This window comes from Vombatus ursinus, unplaced genomic scaffold, assembly GCF_900497805.2.
Source record: "Vombatus ursinus unplaced genomic scaffold, bare-nosed wombat genome assembly UNPS02014852.1, whole genome shotgun sequence".
NCBI classification, from domain to species: Eukaryota; Metazoa; Chordata; class Mammalia; order Diprotodontia; family Vombatidae; genus Vombatus; species Vombatus ursinus.
The window spans coordinates 5,790,136-5,816,531 of record NW_020954630.1 but is presented as its reverse complement, the minus strand read 5'-3'; the positions used below and the strand labels follow the sequence as shown (position 1 = coordinate 5,816,531).

Genomic DNA, 26,396 nt, shown 5'->3' with positions numbered 1-26,396 from the left:
TGCAATCATAAATCACCACAGAAGGAGAGAGAAGAGACAAGCTTGACAGAAAGGATGTTTTCCACAGTGATTTGAAGTGGGCTGTAGAGGCAATGAGGTGCAGAGTTATAGGCAAGCTGTTCTGGAAGACAGGGGCTTTGGGAATCAGGCTCGGTGCTGGCGATAATTAAATTAGGTGAAGGGGCAAAGACAAAGACCTTGGGGCTTTCTGGAGTGGAAGTCAGGAAGAAGGTGGAAAAGAGGGTGAGAGAAGCACAGAAAGAAAAGCACAGGCAGAGGGAGGGAGGTAGAGATGGGGAGGGGAAAAGGGATGAAGAGAGGGAAGGGGAAAAGGAGGCAAGGAGAGAGAGAGAGAGAGAAAACACAAATGAGTGTGTGTCAGGGGTTAGAATAAGCATTGAAATCAGGCAGGGGAAAATGAAAGACAAAAGAATCAATACAACATTAAAAATGACAGAAGAAAACAAAAAGTTCAGAAGGGAATATGAATTGGGCAATTGTGTTACTACATTGTTTAATATAGATTCGAAAAATAGCAAATTCAGTTGCACATGAAATTTTTTTTATATTATAATGTTTTTTGTTGATGATTAAGTTCATAGTAAAAAGGAATTGTTTTTAAAAGAAAGAAACAAGGAAGGCAATTTGGGACTGATTCTTGAGAGGGGCAAGGGAACTTGGGGAAGGGAACATTTCACAATGGACAAATATTTACTTAGGGCTTTTTAATCTTCTGGGCAGTATGCTAAGTAGACATTGTGGGAAAACAGAAAAGACTAAGAAATGGTTTACATGGAGCTTACAACTTAGTAGAGGAAATAAGAGAGACAGTACAGTCTAGCAAAAAGAACAGAGAGACCTGGGTTCCAATCTTTTCTAGGCAAATGATTGGGAGGCCCTGGTCTTCTCGTTTTATAAAATAAGGGAGGTGGACAAGATGACATATTCTGGCTATAAGTTGTTGTTGTTGAGTCACTTTCGGGTGTGTCCAACTCTTTGTGATCCCATTTGGGGTTTTCTTGGCAAGGATACTAGAGTAGTTTGTCATTGCCTTCTCCAGCTCATTTTACAGATGAGGAAACTAAGGCAAACAGGGTTAAATGATTTGCCCAGGGTCACACAGTTAGTAAATGTGAGGCCATATTTGAACTTAGGTCTTTCTTAATGGCTCCAGGCCAGGTGCTTTATCCATGGCACCACCTAGCTGCCGCTAATAGTCTTGGACTATATGAAAAGCAAAAAGGCAAGGGGCAAGGTGATTTGGCAACCTTCTTTGAAACTGGGATGTTTGATTCTCGTTCATACTGTTCCCTCACCTTGAATGTTTTTCTCCTTCTTTGATATTTACCACAATCTTGCCCAGTCCCCAAGGTTTAACTCGCATGGTACATCCTGTATTAGCTTTCCTCAAATACTCTAGTTCATAGTGATCTCTCTTTGCCACAATCAGAGCAGTGAATTATATACTATTACATGCTGATATGTAATCATTCAATACGAATCTCTTCTCTCCCCCCAAAGAGTGCATGAGTTCCTGAAGGGCAGGGACTGCTTCTTAGAATTCTCTTGCCTCTCCAATGCATATCACGTGTCTGGGAACATAACAGGTACTCAATAAATACATGTTGATTAGGAATTTGGTAAGTCCAGAGATGAAAGTTTACAGAGGACATCAGTTAAGGAACTGCCACGGTCAATATAAGAGTAAATGAGATAACAAACGTCTTGAGTTGCTGAGGGAAGGATGGGAGAGGACTATATAAGGACACCTCCTGGCTTATTGCAAGACAGAGCAAATCCAACCTTGCGTAAGAGGCTTTTCCTAGTGTGTCTTCCTCCTCACCTCCCACCCTGTGCCTTCCCTCTGAGATCACTGTCTATCCATCCTGAATATATCTTATATATATCTACTGTTTACATGTTGTCTTTCCCATTTGAATGTGAACTTCTTGAAGGCAGAAATAATATTTTTGCCTCTGTTTGTATTTTTAGCATACTGCCCAGCACATATTAAGTGCTTAATAAATGATCATTGACTGACTAAAAAATGTGATGGATTTTGCAACAAGTATTGTGGAATAACTATAAATGTCTCATGTATATAGGGCTTTGCAGTTGATAAAGCTTTTTAAAATGCCACCTCAGTTTATCTTCATAACAGTACTATGAGAGATATTGTCATGCTTATTTTAAAGATGAGGGACAAGGGTTTTAAAGCCGGGGTAAGTTCAGAGAGTTTAAATAACTGACTAGCTTGAAGCTGCAGTTAGGAAGTAACTGAATCAGGACTCAAGCCAAGCTCCTTGGATTCCAAATCCAGTGGTTTTTCCACTCTGCCATGTTGCCTCAGTCAGCCTATATGCCCTAGGAATATTCTCCCTTTCAGAGAAGTCACAACATTAGACATTAACCAAAACATTGCTGCCATAACTTGAACTATGTCTGAAATGCCTCCAAGGAAGCTGTCTTCTTGTTGAGCAAGACTTTGATTCATGCAGAAAACAGTGCTATCATTTTAGGGGCATGCTTTGTTTTGGAGTAAGAACAGCTGATTTTAGTACCAACCTTATGTAACTGATGTGGCTCTAAAAAACCCAAATCCACCTAGAAAGAGCAAAACATTGATGCCAATTGGACTATTTAAGGAAATTTTCCACTAGCGTGGAGAAATAATTCCCAAAAAGAAATTCCAGAAAGATTTTGTGCAATGACAATATTTTTACAATTAGTACTGAGTTTCCTAGAGTTCTCCTTAAAAAAAATACATGTGACTCTCTCCCAATATGTATACACATATACATGTATATGTGAACAATATACACATACCACACATGTAACAGATATATAAGTACACATGCATGCATATCAATACACATTATATATATCATACATATAATATATAATATATAAAATGTATATTAAAATATATAATATATATTGTATATAAATATATAAAAATACATATATTATATATGTGTAATATATATGTGTAATATATTGTATACTTATATATATGAATATATGTCATATCATATTATAGGTATATTTTATGTATGTTATATTACATATGTTTGATTATGGCTATATAAATATCTACTTATGCCTCTCTCTGTCTCTATCATCCATCTATTTATCATCTATTTTCTGTCTGTCTGCCTATCTGTCTGTCTCTCTATCCTGCAGTTCCCTCAATGCTGCTCCATCTATTGTATCATCACCTGCAGGCACCAGGCATGGAGAGTTTCAAAGAACTGAACATAACCCCTCCCTCCCCTCAAGGGAAAAAACTCAAACCAACCTGTGTTTGGTTTAAATTGATAATAAAGTATGATAGAGAGAGAGTGGATGTGAGTAGACCTCAGAGAACCAGCAAGTGAATCTTGCACAGGAGGTACAAGTGGGGGGTGGAAGAGTCACTGGATTTGAAGTTAAGAGAGATTTGGGTATGAATCCTACTGGTGATAATTATTAGCTATGTGACCTTGGGCAAGTCATTTATCCTTTTAGAATCTTTGTTTCTCCATCTGTAAAATGGGAATAACAAGGCCTCAGGTACCTACCTCATAGGACTGTTAGGAGGATCAACTGAGATAATGCTTGTAAAGTGCTTTGTAAATCTTAAAGCTGCTTCAAAAGGGAGAGGTGAGTCAGGAAAACCAAAATAAAACAAAACAAAAGAAAAAAACAAACAACCTGACAAACCTTTAGGGACTTGACAGAAGGGTGGATGGGAGCATTGGTAGGAGATGACCCTAAGAGGTGAAGAAGGGGCAGTAAAACATATATGACCTCAAGAAATATGAAATAGATGCAAGTTTATGAGTTTGTCAAATTAGGCACAGAACTCACTAAATGAAATTTTTTAGAAAATAAAAATTTCAGTTCTATTATTTTTGCAAATTATTCTAGAATTTTACATGAACTTGATACATGATAACATTTTAAGGGAAACTCTTATACTCAATATCCCTTTTAGATATGGGATGTCCAGTACAAAGACCTTGGGCTGTCTTCTTCTAAGGAACCTATGAAATGATGGCATTTCCCAAGGGGACTAAGGGATTCAGGGCTCCCATCTCATTTCTGGTCATTAGGAGCAGATGCTGCTCCAGAAAAACAGCATTCCAATAACAGAGTGTTGTTACCTGGGAAGAAGCCATGCCAATATGGTAGAATTTTCCTCGTCCTCCCTGGGGAATGGCTCTGACAAAGAAAAACTTTCGGCCATCTTTGGAGAAGATGGGCTCTTCATTCTGTAGGAGGCAAATACCCAGATGAACAAGGCAGCACATTTTACTTTGAAACAGTTGAGGGAGGGAAAAAATGCCCCCCCTCCCCCCATCCCCCTAATTCTAACAAGATTCATGTTTAGTAATATCTTGAATGAGAGATGGGACCAGCTTTAAGGATGGCCTAACGCGCAGGAAGAACAAACACTGAGGTCTTTGCTTTTAATGTGTGTTAGGACCATTCATAAATCATAGGATCCCAGAATTATAGACCTAGAGTTGTAATATATCTCCCAGACTATCTTCTCCAGCTCCTTCATTTTACAAATGAAGAAACTGGGATGCAGGGTGGTTAAGCGTCTTGCACTCATGCAGATAGTAAGAGTCAGAATGGGTATGTGAATGAAGTCCTCTAACTACAGAGCTGTGATCTTTACTGTCGTTACTGCACAGTTTACTTTGGGTGGGGGGGGGAGTGAGTGGTGACAGAAACATCATGTGATACAGTACAAGCTAGGTCTGTAAAGGCCTTGTGGAAGCAGCATGGTACAGGAGATAAAGCACTGGACTTGGAGTCAGGAAGACCTGAGTTCAAATGTGACCAGCCTCTTAATGTGACATAATCCCAGGCAAGTCACCTATGCTTTCTGAGACCCAGCTTCACATCTGCAAAATGAAGATAATAATAATACCTACATCCCAGGGCTGATGTGAAGGTTAAATGACATAATATAAAATTTGTGGTTGTGTCTGTTGAGTCATTTTTCAGTTGTGTCCAACTCTTCATGACCCCATTTGGGATTTTCTTGGCAAATGGAGTGGTGTGACCTATCCTTCTCCAGCTCATTTTACAGATGAGGAAACTGAGGCAAACAGGGTTAAGCAACTTGCCCTGGGTCACATAGCTAGTCTAAGGCCAGATTTGAACTCAGGAAAATGAGTCCTCCAGACTTCAGGACTAGCACTCAACCTATTGTGCCACTTAGCTGCCCAGAACACACATACAACTTTGTAAAAAAAAATATATATATATACATATTATATATAACTTTATGTATATGTATATATGTATATACCACATACACATACATATATAAGTTTGCAAACCTAAGACATTATATGAATGTAAACTAGCTTTATTCCTCAATTTAGAAGCTATTTATAAAGAAAAAGGAATAATCATATTGTGTTTGCTGGGCTCACCAGAGATAGCATTAGCTTGATCCCTTACAAAGCATGGTGCCATCCCTTCAGTCCTTAAAATTGCCCATCATATCCTATAGTATGTTGCAAAGTCTGTGCAGTTGTACTGTTCTGGGAAAATCACACGCCTAGATTGGTCTAAATATCAACTTTATCACAGGATAACAGATTTAGAATTCTGAAGGACATTAGGAGCGACCTAATCCAAACCTCTCTCTCGCTTCCTTTTTTTTTTTTTAACCATTGAGGAAACTAAAGCCCAGAATAATTAAATGACTTAACCAAGGTCACCAAGAGTAGCAGAGTTGGAATTTGGACCTAGGTCCTCTGATTTCAAATTCGGTGTTCTTTCTGATGCACCACACTGCCTATTTTCTGTTTTTCCCATTCTCTGTGACAAGGCAGACCTGGCAGTAAGGAGGCTGCTAATGATGGCTACTTCACAAACAAGGTGTATCATCTTAGTCAAGTCTCTGGGCCTCAGTTTGTTCATTTGTAAAAAGAGGGTGGGTTAGCCTAGATAACTTATATGGTCACTGCCATCTCTGTCTATAAAATGCTTAGTTTTCCCACCTTGAAATATACTCAAAACCAAGAAAAAGGGGGAAAAAGAAAGATATTTTCTTAAATGCTGTCAGATGCAAAACATTGGTCAAGGACACAAGGGATCAATTGACCTCACCATCCCTCTGTTTATCCTGAGGAAAAAGAATCTTGGTATTAAAAAAAAAAGACTTGTTGAGTCATACTTTCCTGTATCTTCTTTTTTCGTAAGGCTCAGCACTCATGTTTGTTTGTTTGTTTTTTCTCCCCAGGTAATAGGGCAAATTCAAAGTGAATGCTTGAAGTGGGGTAACCTCCAACATTGATTGCATGGTTCCCAAAATAATTAGTCACCCATTTCTCAGCATCCTGTTGATTTGTTCGCTTTGCTTGGTGAAAGCAACCTCTTAGCTTCTGTGAAACCTGACTTTAAAAGTTCTCATTGGTGAACACCAATTAGTTGAACATCTGATTCTATGAGGTCTGAGTGAACAGGAATGAGACCATGTGGTAAAAACCAATCTTAGCTGGCTAGCAGCCAATTCATTTCTCTGCAGCAAATAAACATGTGCATATACGATGATGTGCCAAAGACAAAAGGTAACGTGATGAAAATGGCATTTAATTTTCATGAACACAGAAGACAAACTGAAAACTCTAATCTGCAAACACTTATTGTTATATTTTTAAATTGGAAATATAGAATTGAAATGTGAGGGGATGGAAAAAATCAACAATTAATTTGGCATTTAAAACCTATTTTTATTTTCCAGTTAGGAGTTGGGAATGGCAATATCCCTTTAGTGTCATGGGAAAAAAATTGGATTTTGGGCACAAAAAACCATCTTCCCCATAAAATGTAGTAAATAAGTGATTCAGGAAGTATTTTTTATAACCATAGGTTAATCTTATTTTGATGGAGAATAAGTTTACATCTGTAATGTAAATATACCAGATTAAGTAAGGTGTAATAGAAAAAATGCTGAATTTGGAGTCAGAAGACCTGGGTTCAAAACTTAACTTTGCTCTTTATTTAAAAGTGTCTTGCTTCCATGGGCCTCAGTTTTTCTCATTTGTAAAATGAAGGAATTGAACTAGATGATTGATAAGATTCTCTGCATATCTTATCTAAGATCTTATGAACCAAAAAAAATTGGACCAACTTATTTTTGTCAGTAACTTGCTAGTGATTTTGTACAAAGTCAGGCACAAAGTCAGAAATAACAACTTGTTTCTAAGCAGGCTGGTGCAAAAGGTTAGACTTTATGTATGTATGTATGTAAGTATGTAGGTATGTATGTTCCCCACCAATGAGTGGTGCTGCACTTTCAACCTAGGTGAGAAAGGAGAACTAATCTCAAAAATGGAAGCAAACAAATAACAATAACAAAGTTTTTTTCTAAAGAGTTAAAATTTCTGGCAAAAAAGAAAAAAAATGAAACTCTAAAACAAAATGACAGGTCTTGCAGTATATGGCAAATGACAAAAAAATTGAGCTTGTTTTAAAGCAGAATAGCATTAAGGCTGAGCTCTCCAACCTTTATCTGATGAGGAAATTCTTTTAATCTTTCTTAAGACTTATTATTGCTGGTGGGGATGGAAAAGGGGAGGGTGACTGCAGTGTGAATGGCTGATGTGCAAGTTTCTGATGAGTTTCCGGATGGCTGCTCATCTTGCTTCCTTTCCTATTGATAAGGATATATAAGTGTCAACCAGATGTGTTCCTTCCCCTCCCTTTTGGAAGCCTACCATAATGGATTTGGAGATCAGCCAGATAAACCTTCCAGAAATATGAGTAGGTTCTAGTCTGCTGGCCGGAGTGTCTATCATAAGGCTTCCCAATGTAAATAGCAATCTGAAAACTTAGGTCTGGGAGTCTTAACATTATAGTTGTCATTAGCTAGCAAGCCACCTAATATCACCTGGTCTCAGCGTCCTCACCTCTAAAACAAATGGGTTCACTGTGAAGAAGGGACAAACCAAGTACCTTTCAGCTGCTAGTTTTCCTTCTCTAACGTTATCATGTTTCAATTCTTTCTCTGACATATACCCGTTTATGTACCTTTATCACCCATTACAATGTAAGCTCTTCTAGGGAAGGGGCTGTTTCCATTCTTTCCTTGTATTCCCAATATGTGGTAGAGAGCCTGCAGGGTACATAGTAAGAGAGAGTAACTGAACCTGTCATTCTAGTGGTATGTATATGGAATTGCTAGGTGGGGATCTTCCTCTTCTAATGGACCTCAGTACTTCCTCTGCAACTCATAGTTTTAGAGAGTTGCTGAGAACATTAAGAAGTTAAGCAATTTGACCAGAATAATCCAGCTAGTATGTGTCATAGACAGAACTTGAACCCAGGTCTTGCCAGGTTCAAGGCTGGGTCTTTATCCATTACTACACCTGCTGCCTCCAAAGATGGGAGTTACTAGCATAGAGTAATAAATGCCTATTGACTGTCTAATTAATTGCCTTTTGCAAATAGCAAAAGTTGGGGTGAAATTGCATGAAAATAACATTGAATGAGGTGGAGAGTAAGTAGGAATCATGCCTTACTTATACTGTTTCTTTCCCAGTGCCAAGAAGTGTTCTAAAAACAAAAAACATCTAATAAATGTTTGTTGATTGATGAACAAATATTGAGTGAATGAAAAGAAGAGCTTGAACATAAGCAGGGTGTCTTCGGAGTTAGAGATACAGTTCTACCTACAGGTAAAACAGGTAGTGGCCTAAATAGCATGATCTGAGAGGCACTGAGGATACAAAGGAAAAAATGAAACAGCTCTTGCCCCTAAGGAATTTATGGATTTTTTTCCCAGGGTGGGGCAGGTGTTGAGGCATGGGAGATAGATAAGATAAGTTCACTAAAAAAAGATTCTTTGAAGAGGGAGAAAGCTCATGGAGAAGAGGATCTATTCTATTAAAACACACACACACACACACACACACACACACACACACACACAAACCCACCCAAACAAACCAACCCAGAGGACATTTCTATGGCTCCCATAATCCCTTTGTGCCAGTGTTTAGAATGATCTACACATCCCCATGTCTAAAGAAAACTACTGAGCCCCGAGTGCTTGATCATAGTATTTCAGTAACAATGTGACAAGGGTGGAAACTCCCCCTCCACCCCATTATTAAGAGTAATAACATTCTCTCAGTGACTCAGATTCTTAAATATGGAAGTATCCTAGATGTTCCCTCTCCCTCACCCCACCATATGCATTCAGTTGCCAAGTGGTGCTGACTCTAATTCCAAGATATCACACTCATGTATCTCCTTTTCTCTACACACACACACACACACACACACACACACACACACATATTGCACATCAAGACCCTCATTACCTTTTGCCTAGACTATTGCAATAGGCTACTGACAAGTTCTCTCTACTTCTAACCAGTCAGTGAGTGTGCTTAGGGACTATGTTAAGTGCTGGAGATAAAAACAGGGCAAAAAAATTCCTTATTCTCAAGTGGCTCAGTCTAATGGGTAGGCAACATGCAAATAAGTAGGCAAGAATTGGCTACATACATATATGTATATAGATGTGTAGAGATGTATATACATATGTGTAGATGTATATATGTGTGTATACACACATAGATATAGGTGATAAAACTGAGATTATCTCAGAGCAAAGACACTAAGATTAAGGAGGCCTAGAAAAGGCTTCTCAAATAAGGTGAGACTTTAGTTGAGATTTGAAGGAAGTCAGAAGGATGAAGAGAATTTAAGGCATTGGGGCAGCCAGTAGAAAGGTACAGAATCTGGAAATTAAGTGTCTATGTGAAGAACACAAGGAGGCTAATGTCACCAAATTGCATAATATATGAAGAGGAGTAAGATGTAAGAAAATCAGAAAGGCAGAAAAGAGTGAGATTAGGAAGGGCTTTGAAAGCCAAATGGAGGATTTTATATTTGATCCTAGACATAATTGGGAGCCACTGGAGTTTACTGACTGGGGCAGGAGTTGGGGGAAAGGTCGTATGGTCAGACCTATATTTTAGGAAGATTATTTTGACAGGTGAATGGAAGATGGCCTGGAGTAGGGAAAGACTTAAGGCAGGGGAGGCCCACAAGCAGGTTATTGCAATAGCCCAGGCATGAGGAGATGAGATCTTGCCTGTACTAGAGTGGTATCATGGTCAGGTGAGAGACCTTGCTACTCTTTTTCTCCAATCTATCCTCCACACAGCTGTCAAAATAGTTTTCCTAAGCCACCAGTCTGACCAAACAGCTTCCTTTTTCAAGATTCTTCTAACTATTGCCTCTAAAATAAAAGGGAAATCTGTCAGGTTGGTGTTTAATGCCTGTCACAATTTGGCCCCAACCTCCTTCACATTACTCACCTTCACACACTCTATGTTTCAGTTAAACTAGACTCTTAGCTATTTCCGGTCCTGATAATCTATCTACTAACTCTAAGTGTTCTTTCTTGTAAGTTCTCCCTCTGTGCCTAGAATGTACTCTCTCATCATTTCTGCTTTTTGAAATCCTTATCTTCCTTCAAGGATCAGCTAGTTTCTAACTCTTTAGTCAAGTCTTCCGTGATCTGCCTCCCTCCCAGCTATCAGTGCTTTTTAAATTACCTTGTATGTACTTACATGTATACATGTTATAATCCACCTAAGCAGCTAGGTGGTGCAGTGTGGAGTGCTAAGTCTGGAATCAAGGAGACTGCATGTCAAATGTAGCCTCACATATTTCCTAGCTGTGTGATCCTTGACAAGTTATTTAACCTCTGTATGCCTCAGTTGCCTCAATTGTAAAATGGGGCTAATAATAGCACCTACCTCTCAGGGTTGTTGTGTGATGATTGAATGAGATATTTGCTAAACACTTAGCAGAGTCCTTTGTGCCAGTAATGCTTACTTCCTTTCTTCCCTTTTCCCTTCCTCCCTGCCCTTTGCCCCAACCCTCCCAAGTTGTGAGTACTTTTAAAATATCCTTGTTTTACTTACATGTGTACATCTTTTATCTCTACCTAGAAAGCTAGGTGGGGTAGTAGAGAGAGGACTCAGCCAGGAATCAGGAAGACCTGAGTGCAAATCTGACTTTAGGTAACTTAGCTGTATGACCCTGGGCAAGTCACTTAACTTCTGTTTGCCTCAGTTCCCTCATCTGTAAAATGGAGATAATAATGTCATCTAGCAAATGTTTAATAAATGTTTGTTAAATGAACAGGAAGGCTGGGAATTCAAACTTAACGATAGTCTCCGCATCTTGTCAGCTCAGATTAGCAGGGTTAAGAGTAGCTCATCACTGTAGGATAATCCACAAGGAGAGAATTTTTTTTAGCTACGACTCATTAAGCTGTCTACTAAGGTACAGAAGGGAATCTATCTGCATCAGTCAAGGGAATATGAACACTGATGCAATCAGAGGTCCTTGAAGATTATATACTGATCTATGAGTTGGCTGATATGACCTAATCAAGTTCACAGAATGATCTTAGATGGAAAAAAACCCCAAAGAAGTAAATGACCTTATTTCCCCCAGGATTTTATTTGTTTTAGGTTAAACTTTATTTCCCAAACATCTCAGGCCTATGATCTCTATTAGTTTACACTGTTGTCTCAAGTTATTTCTGAGTTAGAGACGGACAGATGAAGGGGTACTCAAAGAACAGCTTCCTCGTCTATCCATCTTTCCATCTATCCATCTCTCTATAACTTTTTGAGGGATATGACACATGGACTATGGAAGAGTCTGATGTACAGGGGACAGAAAAGAAATCTCAACCATGAAAAAGTTGCAGAGAGCCTTCATACTTCAGAAATTTTCTGCTATTTTGGCCCACATTTGGTAAGTTTCTATAGCTCTATCAGTGCAATGCATTAGACCCAGCTCAGACAATATTCCTAAGACCTTGAGCAAGTCACTTCAATTCATTAGAGCTCAACCAACATTTGGTCAGAGAGCCTGGGCTCTTGGCTCTGTTGCTTATGACCTTTGTGAACTTAGTCAAGTCACAACCTATCTGAGCCTAACTTTCCTCACCTGTAAAATGAGGGGATTGGACTAGACAAGCTTGAAGGCCCCTTCTAACTCTACACCCATGATAATGATGGCTTTGGTCTCTTATAACAGTTGCTCAGGCAATATCAGTCTCTGGGGTTGTACAGCTCTTGATATCTGGTTTCTGTAGTAAAAATAGTGAATAGTACAAAGATAGTTACCTGTCTGTGCAGCCAAGCTTCACTTTCATCCTCATGTTTCTGAAATAAAATAAGAGAATTAGAAAAGGGATTTTTACATGTATTGTATCTGTGCTTTTCAAGGCAGAAAGCAATTTGCCTGCATCTACATAGTGGCTGCACAAGGACAAAAGAACTGCTGAGCCATGCAAGGTGAGCAGGTAAGCCCAGAGCAGCCTCTTTCTCTTCTTTTGTGGCTCTGGGCTAAATACATGTATCATTGTACTGGGAGGTCTGTCTCCTACCCTAGCAACAAAGAGAAACCCGCTGCTTCCAGAGAAGTGGCCTTTCACCATCTGACATGCATCATTTTGCAGGCATGCTCAGAAATCCATTCCTTTTCCTTTAAGGCAACTGTAAAATGTTGTCATTTTAGTAATGAACAAGATAGCCTGTGGGGAGCCTTCAGCCCAATCTCTACTTTATGTGTCCCTGCATTTCTACTTGGAGGTCCCAACTTCTTATACCTTTAGGGGTAGGGAGAGGACATATTTTAGAAGATAACCTGAAAAAACATCTAGACAAATATATCAGATATCCAAATACATGGACCTACTAGGGCATGAGGCAACATCATTAACAAAGCTCAAGGGTTTTTTTCCTGACACTAATTTGACTATTAGAAACCCCAGTGGAGGCCTTCCAGTAACAAGGGGGACTACATCTAAAGTTGATTCTTCTGACCTGATTCTTTTTCCTAAATCCGGAAATGTAATATGAAGGACAGACTCAGGTGTCTGGAAGATCGTATTTATCTTATTTTTGGCCCAAAGATAAGAACAGAAGGCCAAGAAACCCAAACGGCTTGGGGAAAAACATGACAAGGTGAGATGAATGGTTGTTACGCAATTGCCTATGGGGTGCTCTATCCCACGTGGGATTCTGTCATTGGGTACCACTTGTGAAACAGACTGACTCAATTTTCTTTTCCCAACTTATTTTTTTTTCTTAGAAACAACTTAGAATCCTCTCCTAATAAGGAAAATAATCTTATGTCACCTTACCTTAGTTCCCTAATATCTCCCTTATCTTCCCTGTGGTCAGCACTTCCTGAATCCTTGGCAAATAACCACTTTTCAGACATTTCCACCCTCTAAGTTTAAGGGTACTAAGCTCAAGGGTATTTAGTAAGTGGTGGGACATTTGGAGTAAGAGAGTTGTATCTTGCCAGTGGTTTCCACTCAATCTGGCTGTCAAGGCTAATAATCCTCTTGGAGTTAGGAAGCAGAACCCAGGAGTGATAGCTAATATAAGCTGTTGACCAGGGTTTCCTTCAGTGCTAACCATTTCTGAGAGCTGTTCCAGTGGTTAGATCAGGGCTGCTGATTTTTACCAATTCAGCCCACAAATCTTTATAATAAAAGCCTTCTCACTACTAACCATCAATGGTCCAATGTATTATTCTTCCTGGGAACTTTTACTAATGATCTTACAGTTAATTTGAGAGCTAACATACTTGTACAATGATATATAATAGGGATGATCAACCCAGGATGCCTGTATCGCTTACTTAATCTACTTTATTAATTCCCCACCATGGACAGCTCCTGCTTTAATTTCTCTTCTTCACGTACCCTTTTTCCTTCTCCTCTAAATCTGCCTAATAGTGCCTATGGTCATTTCTTAGACTCACTGGTGACTGTCATGGATAAAAAGGTTCTTCAGTGTAGACTTCTGCAGTGATAGCCTGGTTCCAAGAACTATTCTGATTGCAAATTTCTATGATGTAAACCATATGAGCATATACAACTCTTAAGCCCATTTACAAGGTGGGATAACCAGTTGAGACCCTTCTGCTGGTGCTACCTTTTGAAAAGACTCTGACCAATTGATTCATTTGAATGCCTAGGTCAGAATGACTCTAAGTATAGTTCTGATAAGGTTTGGACTTGATTAGATGCCCAAGGCAAGTGATCAATGCTGAAGCAGTGTCATTACCTTTGTGCAAACCCCAGTGGTGGCATCGCAGAGTGTGAGGATAGATACATTCTGGGCTCGGTTCAGCCAGTTCACTGCTACTTTGGTACTCGTTGCCCACTTCACCATGGTTATATAATAGTCCCTGAAAGCATCAAAAATCTCAGAATTAAGCATCCATTGCTGCATAGAAAATAGTCACAGTGTAGCTTTGCACAGCAGATCTAACAACTAGAGAGTGACATTGACCCTCAGGTGGATTCTGACATGTAGGATTTTTGTTGCAGTATTAAAAACATTTATTATTGTATTGCTTTTATGGGTGATTGAACCATTGTATGTCTGAAAATAACATGTGCACATCAATATCTTTAATTTGTTAATGTGATGTTAATGAAGTTACCCAAAGATAACAGATACATGTTCTAAGAAAGAGGCAAATGTGCAAATTCTTTCAAGTGTTCCATAAAGAGCCCAACTGGAAAGGGGAACAAGTGTAATAAACTTTTTGAATAAAATGCTTCTACCTGATTTGTTCTGCTCACTTGGTTTTCCTATTACTGGCACTGAACACACTCCATCAGAGCTCTGGTATTGAGAGGCAGTGAGAGAAGTGAAAGGGAGGCCAGACAATTTGAAGAAAGTCAGGCTTGGATATAGTGATAGACTAATTTTAAACATAAAAATCCTCCAATTTTAAATTGTTAGACTAAGGAAGCCCTATTCTCCTCTTCCTTCTTACTACCAGCTTTGGAGAGAATGCAAATCAATTTTAAGCATTTACTGGGCACCTAATCTGTGTCAGGCACTATCCTGGGTGCTGGGAGCTGAAAGGGGAAAATAGTTCTTTTCTCTCAAAAGCTTATATTCTATGGGACAAACAACAGGAACACAGAAAAACAATGTACATTGTAGACAAAGTAAATAGCAGATAATTTAGTTGTGAAGCACTGGTAACTGGGAGAATCCGGAGAGCCTTCATATAAGCTGAGCTTTTAAGGAGACAAAGGATCCCAAGAAGCACAGGTGAGGAGGAAGCCCATTCTAAGTATAGGGGACAGAGTAAAGGTCATCTGTTGTTTCCTTTGCTTTTTAGTTCGTGAACAACTTCAGAAGGACTAAGGATGCCAGAAATATCTATCTCAACCTCACTCAGAGTTCACAAAAGCAGTAACGTTTAAATTTGGAGTTGAGAATTCTGAGAAGAAAAATGAGGAAGATAACCATCCTGGATGAAACCCAAAGTATAGAGAGAAAAGAGAGAAGAGGTTCTGTTTGTGATGGGACTTCAAGGGAAATAATAATAATCCTGGGTATAATAATAAAAAATACATATATTAACAGGGCTTTGACACATGTCCAGGTTACCTAAGATGGAGGCACCCATGTGGGAGATGCTAGGGACTTGCTTCTGGGAGAAGGCATCCTGCATTTGCCTACCATGTGGATGGGAACAGCCTCTTTCCACTTGCTGTGTAGCCAGAACCGGATGCATCTTTAAAGCTACCCTTACTCTCTCTTTCCAGTGGCATCCAGAGGTGAAGGACTTACTCATTCACAGCATGGACATTATACACTGAACTGAGTGTGGGAAGGGTTACCTTTCCTTTCCCCTTAGGATCTGTGTCTCTGAAAAACTACTTTGTGGTTTTGCTCAGTTCTGTTTGTCCATTTTAGTTTGAGTTACAGGGAGCAGGATCCTGGACCTGGAAGCTTGAACAATGTGGACTGGATGTTGCAATTAGCTCAGCAGAGAAAACCTGAGAATTCAGAGTCCAGGAATACAAGCCCAGGAGCCTTTTAACTGGGAACTTGGTGGGAATAATGCTATATAGGAATTGAGCTAAATTGTCAACTTAATACCCCTTTCCTGGTCACAGAAAGAGATGGTATGGGGGGGGTGGAGGGGGAAATATGTCCCACAGGTGTTGTGGAGGAATGTTTGTATGTTTGTGCTATATGTTTGAAGTAAATATTTCATAGTAAAAGCTAATCTTGTTAGTACCTTTATGAATGATTTTTACTCACAAAATTGAGAGCTTGAACAGCTAGGGCACTAAGCCCCTAAAAACACCTGTTAACAACCTGGGAGAATTACCAGGGTAGTTCTCTAATTAAGGTACATAAAACATGCTGGGAAGGGATGAGAACAGGACAGCAAGAAGGGAAAACCAAGCACAGTCAAATGTTTGCATTATTTAAACTTATTTTATAATTATTGCAACCTTTGACTATAAGACAGGTGAGGTTTATTTCATAGAATTTGCTCCCCAAGACTTAGCTTCACTGAGACCCCAGTGACTATTAAGGTTCAGTTTCCAGAACTAAAATAGATTACAATTACCATTCACATTATTTATTTTCTAATTTTTTACCTTCTAGCTCAGGCAAATGCTTTTTAAATAATTTCGTTTTCTGGTCAATTACTTGTAGTCCATGGTGGGAAAAAAACTCTTTTTTTCAGGCTTAGTTTTTGTAAGGTTTGTTACTTCTATCTATGCTTTCTGTTCCCCCTTGTCCCTTTGTCTTCCCTGGCATCTCTTCCCTTTTAAGGAATCTTCTGGACTACAAACTTCTGCCTCCCCCAAGCCAGGACTGATTGGAACTTCCCTGGATGTGACATGGTGAAAAGCCTAAAAACATACAGAGGTAAGAGAGTGTTGTGGGCTAAGATACTGGTGGAACCAGGGAGGTATGAGTTAACATTTCACCTCTCCATAATGCCGACTGGGGCTGTTGTGAGCAAAGGAGCTAGGTGTAGACCAGGTGCAGTTGGAGTTAACTTTGCCTTTAGGTAGCTTGATTAGGGATTCACCTGTGGGCCCTTTGCATTGATGAATATAAAAGTGGCATTCAGGACTTCATAAGGGGCTCCTGACGCCCCTGGTAATGTTCCTGACAACTTATTTTAACTTCCTTTCTGGCAGCTTTTACTTTCCTGATCAACTTTTAGCCACCTTGAAGACTGCTTTTACCTGGGGCTATTTGGATATGGTTTTGTTTTTTCCCACTAAAAGAGATATCTGTTGTTGTTGTTGTTTTTTTAACCCTTAGGCTTTGAGTGAATCACTGCACCACATTTAGAACTACAGACTTAGACAACCCTTAGCCTTCCTTTAAATGACCTGGCCCTCTTCAGCACCTCTGAACTGTCCAAATGCATGAATGGAAGATGCACCTAGGAGTTCTCATTTATTGAACTCTGGAGAACTCGGAGTAATGATGTGCCAAGTTCTACGGGCAGCTAATCACAATACTTTTGGGTCTTCTTCATCCTGCCTTGGCCTGAACATCTTCATACGCCTAAGGCTCTCTAGCAACATCTCTGGCTGTTTTTCTTCCTTCCCTACCTCACTTTGCAGCTGTTGGCTAATGCCTAGTTCTGGAGGTACCATCTGCTTCCCCTGTTAAGGAGATTGATGATACCCTAATATCCTTCCCTTGTTTCTCCTACCTTCCCTCTGTATGTTCCCTTGAGCATCACCAGTTAAACCTTTGGACTTTCCCCCTTAAAGTCTCAAATTAAAGGGCTTTCAGCATTGACTAGTTTTAGTTCTTTTGCAAATCTCCCTTTTAAGTCCCAGCAACCTATCCCTTCAGTCACTGTTGATGATAGTATAGTGCCATTTATTTAAAAGGAGAAAAGTTTGGTGAAAACAAACAATGAAGAAGAAATAAAAGGAATTATCAGGAATTTTACACCCATTTATATAAAACTGAAAATTTAAATGAAATGTATGCATATTTACAAAATTAACAGAATAGGAAACAGAGTATTTAGATATTTTAGAGATTTAGATATTTAGTATTTCGATAACATAGTGAAATGATTTCTGTGGTCTAGTCCCTGGTATACAACTAAGTAGCAATGTGACCTTGGGCAAATTGCTTTCTTTCTCTGGGCATCAAGTTCCTCATCTGTTAAATATGGCACGGGGAGTAGGAGAGGTTTTGTTTGACTAAATTGTGTATAAGGATATTCATGGCAAATATGACATATAAAATTTAATTTCTAAAATATATAAAATATTTTAAAAACTCACAAAGGGAACTCCCAGTTCATAATGGATAAATGATCAAAAGATTTGTACAAATATTTTTCAAAGGAAGAAACAAATTGTCAATTATTTGGAGGAATGCCCAACATTACTAATAAGGAGATACAAATTTAATTTTTTTTTGATGAGACAATGGGGTTAAGTGACTTGCCCAGGGTCACACAGCTAGTAAGTGTTATGTGTCTGAGGTTGGATTTGAACTCAGGTCCTCCTGACTCCAAGGCCAGAGCTCTAACCACTGCACCACCTGGCTGCTCCAAGGAGATACAAACTTAAACAACTTTGAGGTACCACATCATACCCATGAAATTAAAAAAAATTAATAACAATGAAAATAAACACTAACAGGGTTCATTTCTGGTGGAATTGCAAACTCATGGCATCTTTTTCTAAAGCCATCTGGCAGTGTGTAGTAAATGTTACAAAAATAATTCCTCTTTGACCTGATAATTTTATCACTGGGGATATACCATGAAAGTGTTAAGAAGAACAACAAAATAGAGTTTATGTACAAATATTTTAACAACAGCATTATTTGTAATTGCAAAATACTAGAGGCAGCTGAAATATCCAATAATAGAGAAATGGTCAAATAAATTGTGGTACATTAATGTAATGGAATACTGTAGTGCAAATAAGACTAACAAATAGAGAAATATAAGGAAATCTGGAGTGAACATTATGAAATAATGCAAAGCAAAAAATAAACATAAAAATCAGAGCCAGAAGAACAAAGAACAAATTGTATAAGAACAATCACATAAGAGGAAAAATGAATGAGAGGGAATGGACAAAGAATCTTGATGGTGATTTGAGAATCAATCAATCAACATAACAACCTCAAAAGCTGGAACAAACAAAAAGCATTTTTAAGTGTTTGCTATGTGCCTTGGTGTGGGGAATACAAATATTAAAGGAATCTATTGTACAACAAAAGTAATTTACATGTCAATAGACACTAAGCAAGATCAATTAGTTGTGGGGATGCTCAATAATGCATTACTGAAGAGAGACATATTCTGTGGGTTTTTTTTTTTTTTTTGGCTAGGCAATGGGGTTAAGTGACTTGTCCAGGGTCACACAGCTAGTAAGTGTTGCATGTCTGAGGCCGGATTTGAAATCAGGTCTTCCTGAATCCAGGGCTGGTGCTCTATCCACTGCACCACCTAGCTGCCCCCACACTCTGGTTTTAATTTTCATCCAATCTTATGTAACTGACTGTGAGCTCCTATTTGCTTCATAATTTTCTTTCCCAGATTTTTCCATCCAAACATTATTATTATTATAACTTACATTTTTATAATGCATACCTTGTGCCAGGTATTGTGCCAAGCACTTTACAAATGTTATCTTTTTTAATCCTCAAAACAATCTTGGCAGGTAAGAGTTATTATTATCTTCATTTTAAAGATGAGGAAACTGAGGCAAACAAGGTCAAGTGACTTGCCTAGTGTCATAAGGCTAGGAAGTGTCTGAGGTTAAATCTGAAATTAGGTCTTCCTAACTCCAAATCCAGGGATCTCCTCACTGTAAGAGCTAGCTTCAAAGCAAGGAAGGCCTGGCTCTGACCTACATCTTGACACTTGTTGGCTGTGGGACCCTAAGCAAGTAATTTTTTTCTTCAGGTTGGAGTTCATTAAGCCAAAGAAATCACAGCTCAAATTTCTATCCATAGTAACAGCCATAATAAAAAAGTATAAATCAAATAATAATAACTAGCATTTGTATAGTACTTTAAGGTTTAAAGCTCTTGCTTTATGAAATAGTATATAATTCTTTCTTTTCAACAACCCTGGGAGGTAGTGGCTATTGCTGTCCCTATCTTACAGATGAAGAAACTGAGACAAACAGAAGTTAAGAAAACTGAGGTACGGTGAGATTGAGGGACTTGCTCAGGGCCATAGAACTAATAAGTATCTGAAGCAGGATTTGAACTCAGATCTTCCTGACTCTAGGTCTAGCACTCTACCCACTGTGCCATTTAGCTTCCTAAAGTGTTATTTATCTCTCCCAGGGTTCATAAGAGGCACATACTACCTTCTGAGAATATCATGAAGGTCAACAGCTACTAAGCTGTCCAACAGAGGAGGGCTTTGACGTCCCTACCAAAAAAAGAACTGAGGCTGACTCAGTGCTGTTCTTCTTTTGTTTATTTGGAAAGATCAATATGGAATATGCGCGCTTGGTTTTGGGGGCTGTAGAAACACTATTTCAAGGTCTAATAAGGTGGCTTGCCAAACTATGCTGGCAATGATTATTATTTCAATAAATAGATATATCTGACCTTGTGAGGGGAAAAATAACAATAGAAAGAAAGAAATAGATCTTCTTTACAGACTTCTTTTTAAATCTATTTCTGTCATTTCTTAATTAGGTATGTAGCAATTCATAGGCCTAGAGATAAAGAAAATACTGGCAGGTGTGAGCATGGGGTCCAAATTTAGATCTCGTTTGTAAACATAAAGCCAGGTCAAGATCAAAGCTAGGAATTCAAAATGCAACCAACCTATAGGGCTGGGAAGGGTGTCCTGAACTAAACCTGAGAGCTTAAAGTACAAAGACATGAGAAGACCATCTTGGAACAAGGTTGGGAAAAACATGGGGTTGGGAAAAGCTTATGGGATGGGTGGGAAACATCTAACCAAGGCTGACAGTTTGTCTCACAAGAGGAATCAGCTTGAGAAAACTCCTGATACAGTTTATGATAGAACCTGCCAACCACACTCCTCTTCTTCCTCACTAAGTACCCACTCACCACCACAGCTATGGAGCTTAGGAGTAGGAAGCTACTTCTGTTTCCATTTGTTTGAAATATCCATTAAGAATGTTTCTTTATAGTTTTTTATGATGCCTTTTTGTCTGAATGACCCTCATGGAAACCAAACAACATTAAATGGACGATATTTCTCTCCCTGAGGGCAGGCATTGTCTTATTTTTTATATATTTATCTCTAAGACAGAGTACTGTGCCTAGAATATAGTAGATGTTTACTAAATGCTTATTGATTAACTGATATTTCCTGGTCCCAATATTCCAATCTGTATGTAAGTGGTTCTAAAGAGAAATCAGTAGATCGACACTTCTCTTCTTAGTAATAAAGTTCATATTAATACTTTGTGAACAAACTCACCCAGGAAAGACCTCACCACTGTTTGCTTTTTTATGGAGGGTGTGTAAAAGGGTGTAAGCTGTGCCCATTAACAACATTTTTATGGCCCTCATAACCATTTTATCGTCTCTGTTTAAAGTGCTTGGCTGTGAAACATAAAACTGCAGCCGTAGGCCTTTCTCATTTCATTATTGTATCGGCAAGGACATCACTCTGGGGAGGTTTGGTGTCTTTCATAGTCACCAGAAAGTGGCTACACATAGTAGGTCCTTCATAAAGTTTGTTGTGTTGCCTGCCTCACTGTTTTGCCTAAGGCTAGTCCAAACTCACAAGGATATCCCGAACATGTAAATAATGTGCTCAGGACAGGCCAGAGAGCAGGTAAGAAATGTTTATACCTTTTAAAAAAGGTAAATTAAGCTGAGTTTAGAGGCCTTGATATTGATGGGTGGGCTTAAAATGAATTTGGATATTTCTTAAAGTTAATTCAAATAAATTGTAATTTGAAGAGTTCTGATTCAACTAGTCCTCTTTCGTCTCATAACAAGGGCTTTGCTTCAAAATGGTAACCTTGTAGTTATCCCTCAGATTAATCATTTTGATCTTTAATAATTATATTAAGACCAATATATACTTTGAAAATTTCCTAAATAACAATCTGAAATAGTGATATGTAGATAAATTCACTTATAATTATGCCTGACAGTTCATATAACCAAAGTCCACATAAGCAATGTGATGCATTAAACTAACAAGTCCAACATTGCTTTAAAGTCTATCCTCTACTCAGCTATCAAAGTGATCTTCCCAAAGCACTGATCTGACCACGTCACATACCACTAGATGATCAACTTTAGTGACTCCTTGTTACTTCTGTGACCAAATATATAATCCTCTGTTTGGCTTTTAATGCTCTTCACCATTTGGTCCCTTCCTACTTTTCCAATCTGTTTATACTTTATTCCAAAGGTAGCTAGATGAAAGAATATAGCATTGGGCCTGGAGTCAGGAAGACCTGAGTTCAAATCTGACCTCGGATACTTACTAGCTGTGTGACCCTGGGCAAGTCACTTAACCTCTGCTTCCTCAATTGTAAAACAGGGATAATAATAGCACCTATCTTCCAGGGTTGTCATGAGGATCAAATGAGACATCTGTAAAGTGCTTAGCACAATACCTAGCAGATAGTAGGTGCTGATTAAATGCTTATTCCTTTGCCCCTTCCCTTCTCCTCCATGGACTCTACAGTCCAGTGACATTGGCCTCCTTGCTGTTCATTGGACAAGATTCTGCCTTTTTGTTGCCTCTCCTCTCTCCTACTCCCACAATGCCTGGGATACTCTCTCTCCTCCTCTTAGTTTCCCTTTTGTTATTTGTTTCAGTTATGTCCCATTCCTCATTTGAGGTTTTCTTGGCAAAGACACTGGAGTGGTTTTCCACTTCCTTCTCCAGTTCATTTTACAGATGAGGAAACTGAGGCAAACAGGGTTAAGTGACTTGCCCAGGGTCACACAGTTAGTGTCTGAGGCCAGATTAAAACCCAGAAGGATGAGTCCTCGTGACTCTTTCTGCTCTTTATCTACTGCCACCTAGCTGCCCAAGCTTCCTGTAAATCTCACATAGATGTTTACCTTGTGCAAGAAGCCTTTCCCAGGCCCCCTTAACTCTAGTGCCTCCTCTGTGAGATTACCTCTAATTTACCCTAGGTGTGTCTTGTTGGCATATAGGTGTTCATTTGCTTTCTCCAGGAGAAGGGGAATTTCTCAAGGGCAGAGACTTTTCACCCTTCTATCCCCAGCTCTTATCACACTACCTGGCACACAAGTAAGCATTTAATAAATGCATAGTATTGTTGTTAAATTATCATCACCATCATCATTATTACTACAAATTATAATGATTACAAATATCTCTGTAAAAGGGTGGAGGTTCCAGTCTCATGTACTCTTTAGGAGTCACATAAGCCATGTAAGCATTTGGTACACACAACCAAACTGAAAGGAGATGGGAATATTGTAAGGATGGCAGGGAAGAGATGATATAGGGTTAAAGAATCCTGGGGCAGGTGGAGAAAGAAGGGGAAGAAATAATGACTGGTTACAGGCCACCCTGGGATCCTGTTTGTCTGAAGGCCATGCAGACAAGAAGCATCTCAGAACAGCCGACAGACTCAATGTCTGGCAGGCTCCTGTGCCAAGCAATCAGGGTCATCCAGTACAGCTGAAGCTGTGTATGCTAATCTGGGTCTCCTGGATGAGGGACGAAATATGCTGCTCCTGTTTAGCAGGGACAGGAGATGAAAATAGGCCTGCAACCCAGGAGCCAGCTGCAGAGCTGAGAGCCTTGGGAAATGAGTGGTGAGAGTGTTTGATGCTTTATTTAACTCCTTGTTATTGACCTTACATTCTGCCTTAAGAAAATGTCCTTAGTTTCATTATGATGTCACAAGATTTATTCTGGTTCAGGCAAGGGAGATTCATTGGGAATGAGCTATGAGTTAAGATGGACAGTTGACCCTTAGTATCATGGACCTGGATGGGGAGATGGAGACAGAGGGGAATGGAGAGAGGGGGAAGGGAGAAAGGGGGGAAAGGAAGGGAAGGGAAAGAGAGGGGGGAAGGGAGGGAGGGAGAAGAAAGGAGAGAGCAGAGGAGGGGGAAGGAGGGAGATGTAGAGAGAAGGGGGAGGGAGAGCGATATTAGGACAGAGGGCAAGGGGGGGTCAGACAGAGGGAGAGAGAAAGAGAGGGAGGGATAGAGACAGAAACACTGAGAGACAGAGAGATAGACATTCAGACACAGAGACAGAATATGAATGTGTGTGTGTGTGTGTTGTCGTGCAGGAGGAATGAGAAAGGGAATCTAAGCTAGACATTAGGCAAAACTGATTTAAACGGACATGGTTGATGATATTGAGGAGACTGGAAACACTGTCCTACATAGAAACAAAACATATACCAAGACAAATGCTGAGCAATACCTTCATTAAATATCCTATAATAGTGCTTAGAAATGTTTGATAAGTGAGTGTTTGGAGAAATAAGGTAGAAATATCAGCATTGGTTATAAAAAAGAGGAAAGCACAGTGTCGCCCACAGAGCATTACTGAGGGTGAGGAGAGATTGGGGTTTGGAGTTAAGGTGTCAAATTTGGATAGCATTAGTCCTGAGAACATGCTTCCAAATGAGCACACCCTCAGCCTCCCTCTCCCCCATCTCGCCTTCCCCAAAGCAGCCAGTCCTTTAACAGTATAAAATGCTTCCCACTTGGCAATTGTCACTCCCAGGGGAATCATTCGTTGTAGTAGAGACTAGGACCATAGTAAGCCATCTGTCAGGTTTTGCTTTATCTCCGTCTTGTTCTATTTCTAATAAAGTTGCTTCTGGTAGAATGTGGACAATCAGCTGGCAAGGGCAGACTTGGAACATCAAGCAACAGGAATCTCACAGAATTCCGGGGTAGAAGCTCCAAGGCAGAAAGCAGAAAATCATATACTCCAAAGGATTTTCAAGGAGAGTGAAAGTAAGTCAGGAAAATACACTTTTATTGGTCCCTTTTCCTTTTTTTCCCCCTGAGGGATGGGGAGAGGAAAGAGAAAATGAAAAAAGGTCTAATTTAGTTGGGGGGGGAGCCCCTCTCTCCCTTCAGAATTGTATATTTGAGAGCAAAAAAAGTCTGACTATATGGAGGGGCCTAGAGAGCTTATTGACAGAAGATGCAAACATTTCCTGTTTTTCATAGTATTCAGAGCTGATTTTATAGTTTTGCTAAGGAGAAAGCTCTGACAGCAACAGTGAGGACCAGGACACAAGAGAAGCCCACGGAAGACCCATAAACTGATTTAAAAAATCATGGGAAAATAGACTGAGGGCCAGAAGACCCCTCAGAGAGCCCCTAATGAAATTCATCCCTAAACAAAGATACCCTCTACAATTGCTATCCCTTCCACATCACGACTTTCCCCATCATGGTTTCGATATATTGTGGGTTGGCATAAAAAATTAAATGGGAAATTTTGGGGAGTTTTGTGGAAGCTGTAGATACATGAAAAGGGGGGCAGATGACACAGAAAAAGTTTAGAAATTCAGAAATGCATAAAATATATGCATAGTATTATATAACATCAACCCAAATTTTACATTAAGGTACTGTAAACACTGTATAAAGGAAAAAGAAAAAAAAATCAGACCTTCTCTAGTAAGAAGGGAGGGCCAAAAAATTTTATGCAGATTTTCCAGATCGTGGGGGTGCCATGCTCCTAACCCCTGAATACACCTAACAGAGAGTCACCCAGCCTTGACTTGAAGCCCTTTAATATGAAAGAACTCATTGTTTCCAGCCGATTTCATTGTGGACTGCTCTAATTATTATGGAATTTTCTTTACATCAAGCCTAAAGCTTCCCCTATTCAACTTCTGCTCATTGCTTCTGGTTCTGGAGCCAAGAAGGACAGGTCAAATCTCTCTTCCACACAAAAGCCTTTCAAATACTCGAGGAGAGTGATTATGTTCTTCTTAGGACTTTTCTTCTCTAGACTGAGCAGCTCCAGCTCCTTTGAGCCACTTGCATATGACATGATTTCTAGGCTCTTCATGGTCCTGTCAGGATCTCCATGCCAAGACCACCTCTCTGTTTTATTCCCCTCTTTTTACTATTAGTTGACACCCTGTTTTCCAGAGCTAAGGCCCACTTTTTTCTTCCACTTAACAGTATTCTATTTTTTTCCAATTACATGCAAAGATAGTCTTCAATATTCACTTTTATAAGATTTTGAGTTCCAATTTTTTTTCTCCCTCACCCATCCCCAAGACGGCAAGCAATCCAAAATAGGCTATATACATACAATCATATTGAACATATTTCCACACTAGTCATGTTACTGTCATTGCTTTCTAGACTCAGGTGAAGCAGCAGGTTCTACAAAAAGCCTTTCTTGATCCCCTCAACTGCGAGTTTCCTCTCTAAACACCTTTTATCAACACCTTATTGTGTATATTCTATATATCCTTACATATGTACATTACCTCTTCTGATAGAATGCAATTTCCCTGGGAGCAGGAGCTGTTTTTTCTTTTCTTTTCTTTTCTTTTCTTTTCTTTTCTTTTCTTTTCTTTTCTTTTCTTTTCT

General features: G+C 39.3%; 1 protein-coding gene across 1 annotated transcript in view; it reads right to left on the bottom strand.

Annotated features, from left to right (window-relative positions):
• Positions 1 to 26,396, bottom strand: part of DPP6 (dipeptidyl peptidase like 6) — a 989,665-nt gene that overhangs the window by 141,691 nt on the left and 821,578 nt on the right. The window contains exons 11-13 of the mRNA XM_027841049.1: positions 14,124 to 14,247; positions 12,168 to 12,206; positions 4,146 to 4,253 (exon numbers count right to left, since the gene is read on the bottom strand). Coding sequence (XP_027696850.1) covers positions 4,146 to 4,253; positions 12,168 to 12,206; positions 14,124 to 14,247 — 271 coding nt within the window. The remainder of the gene's footprint in view (positions 1 to 4,145; positions 4,254 to 12,167; positions 12,207 to 14,123; positions 14,248 to 26,396) is intronic.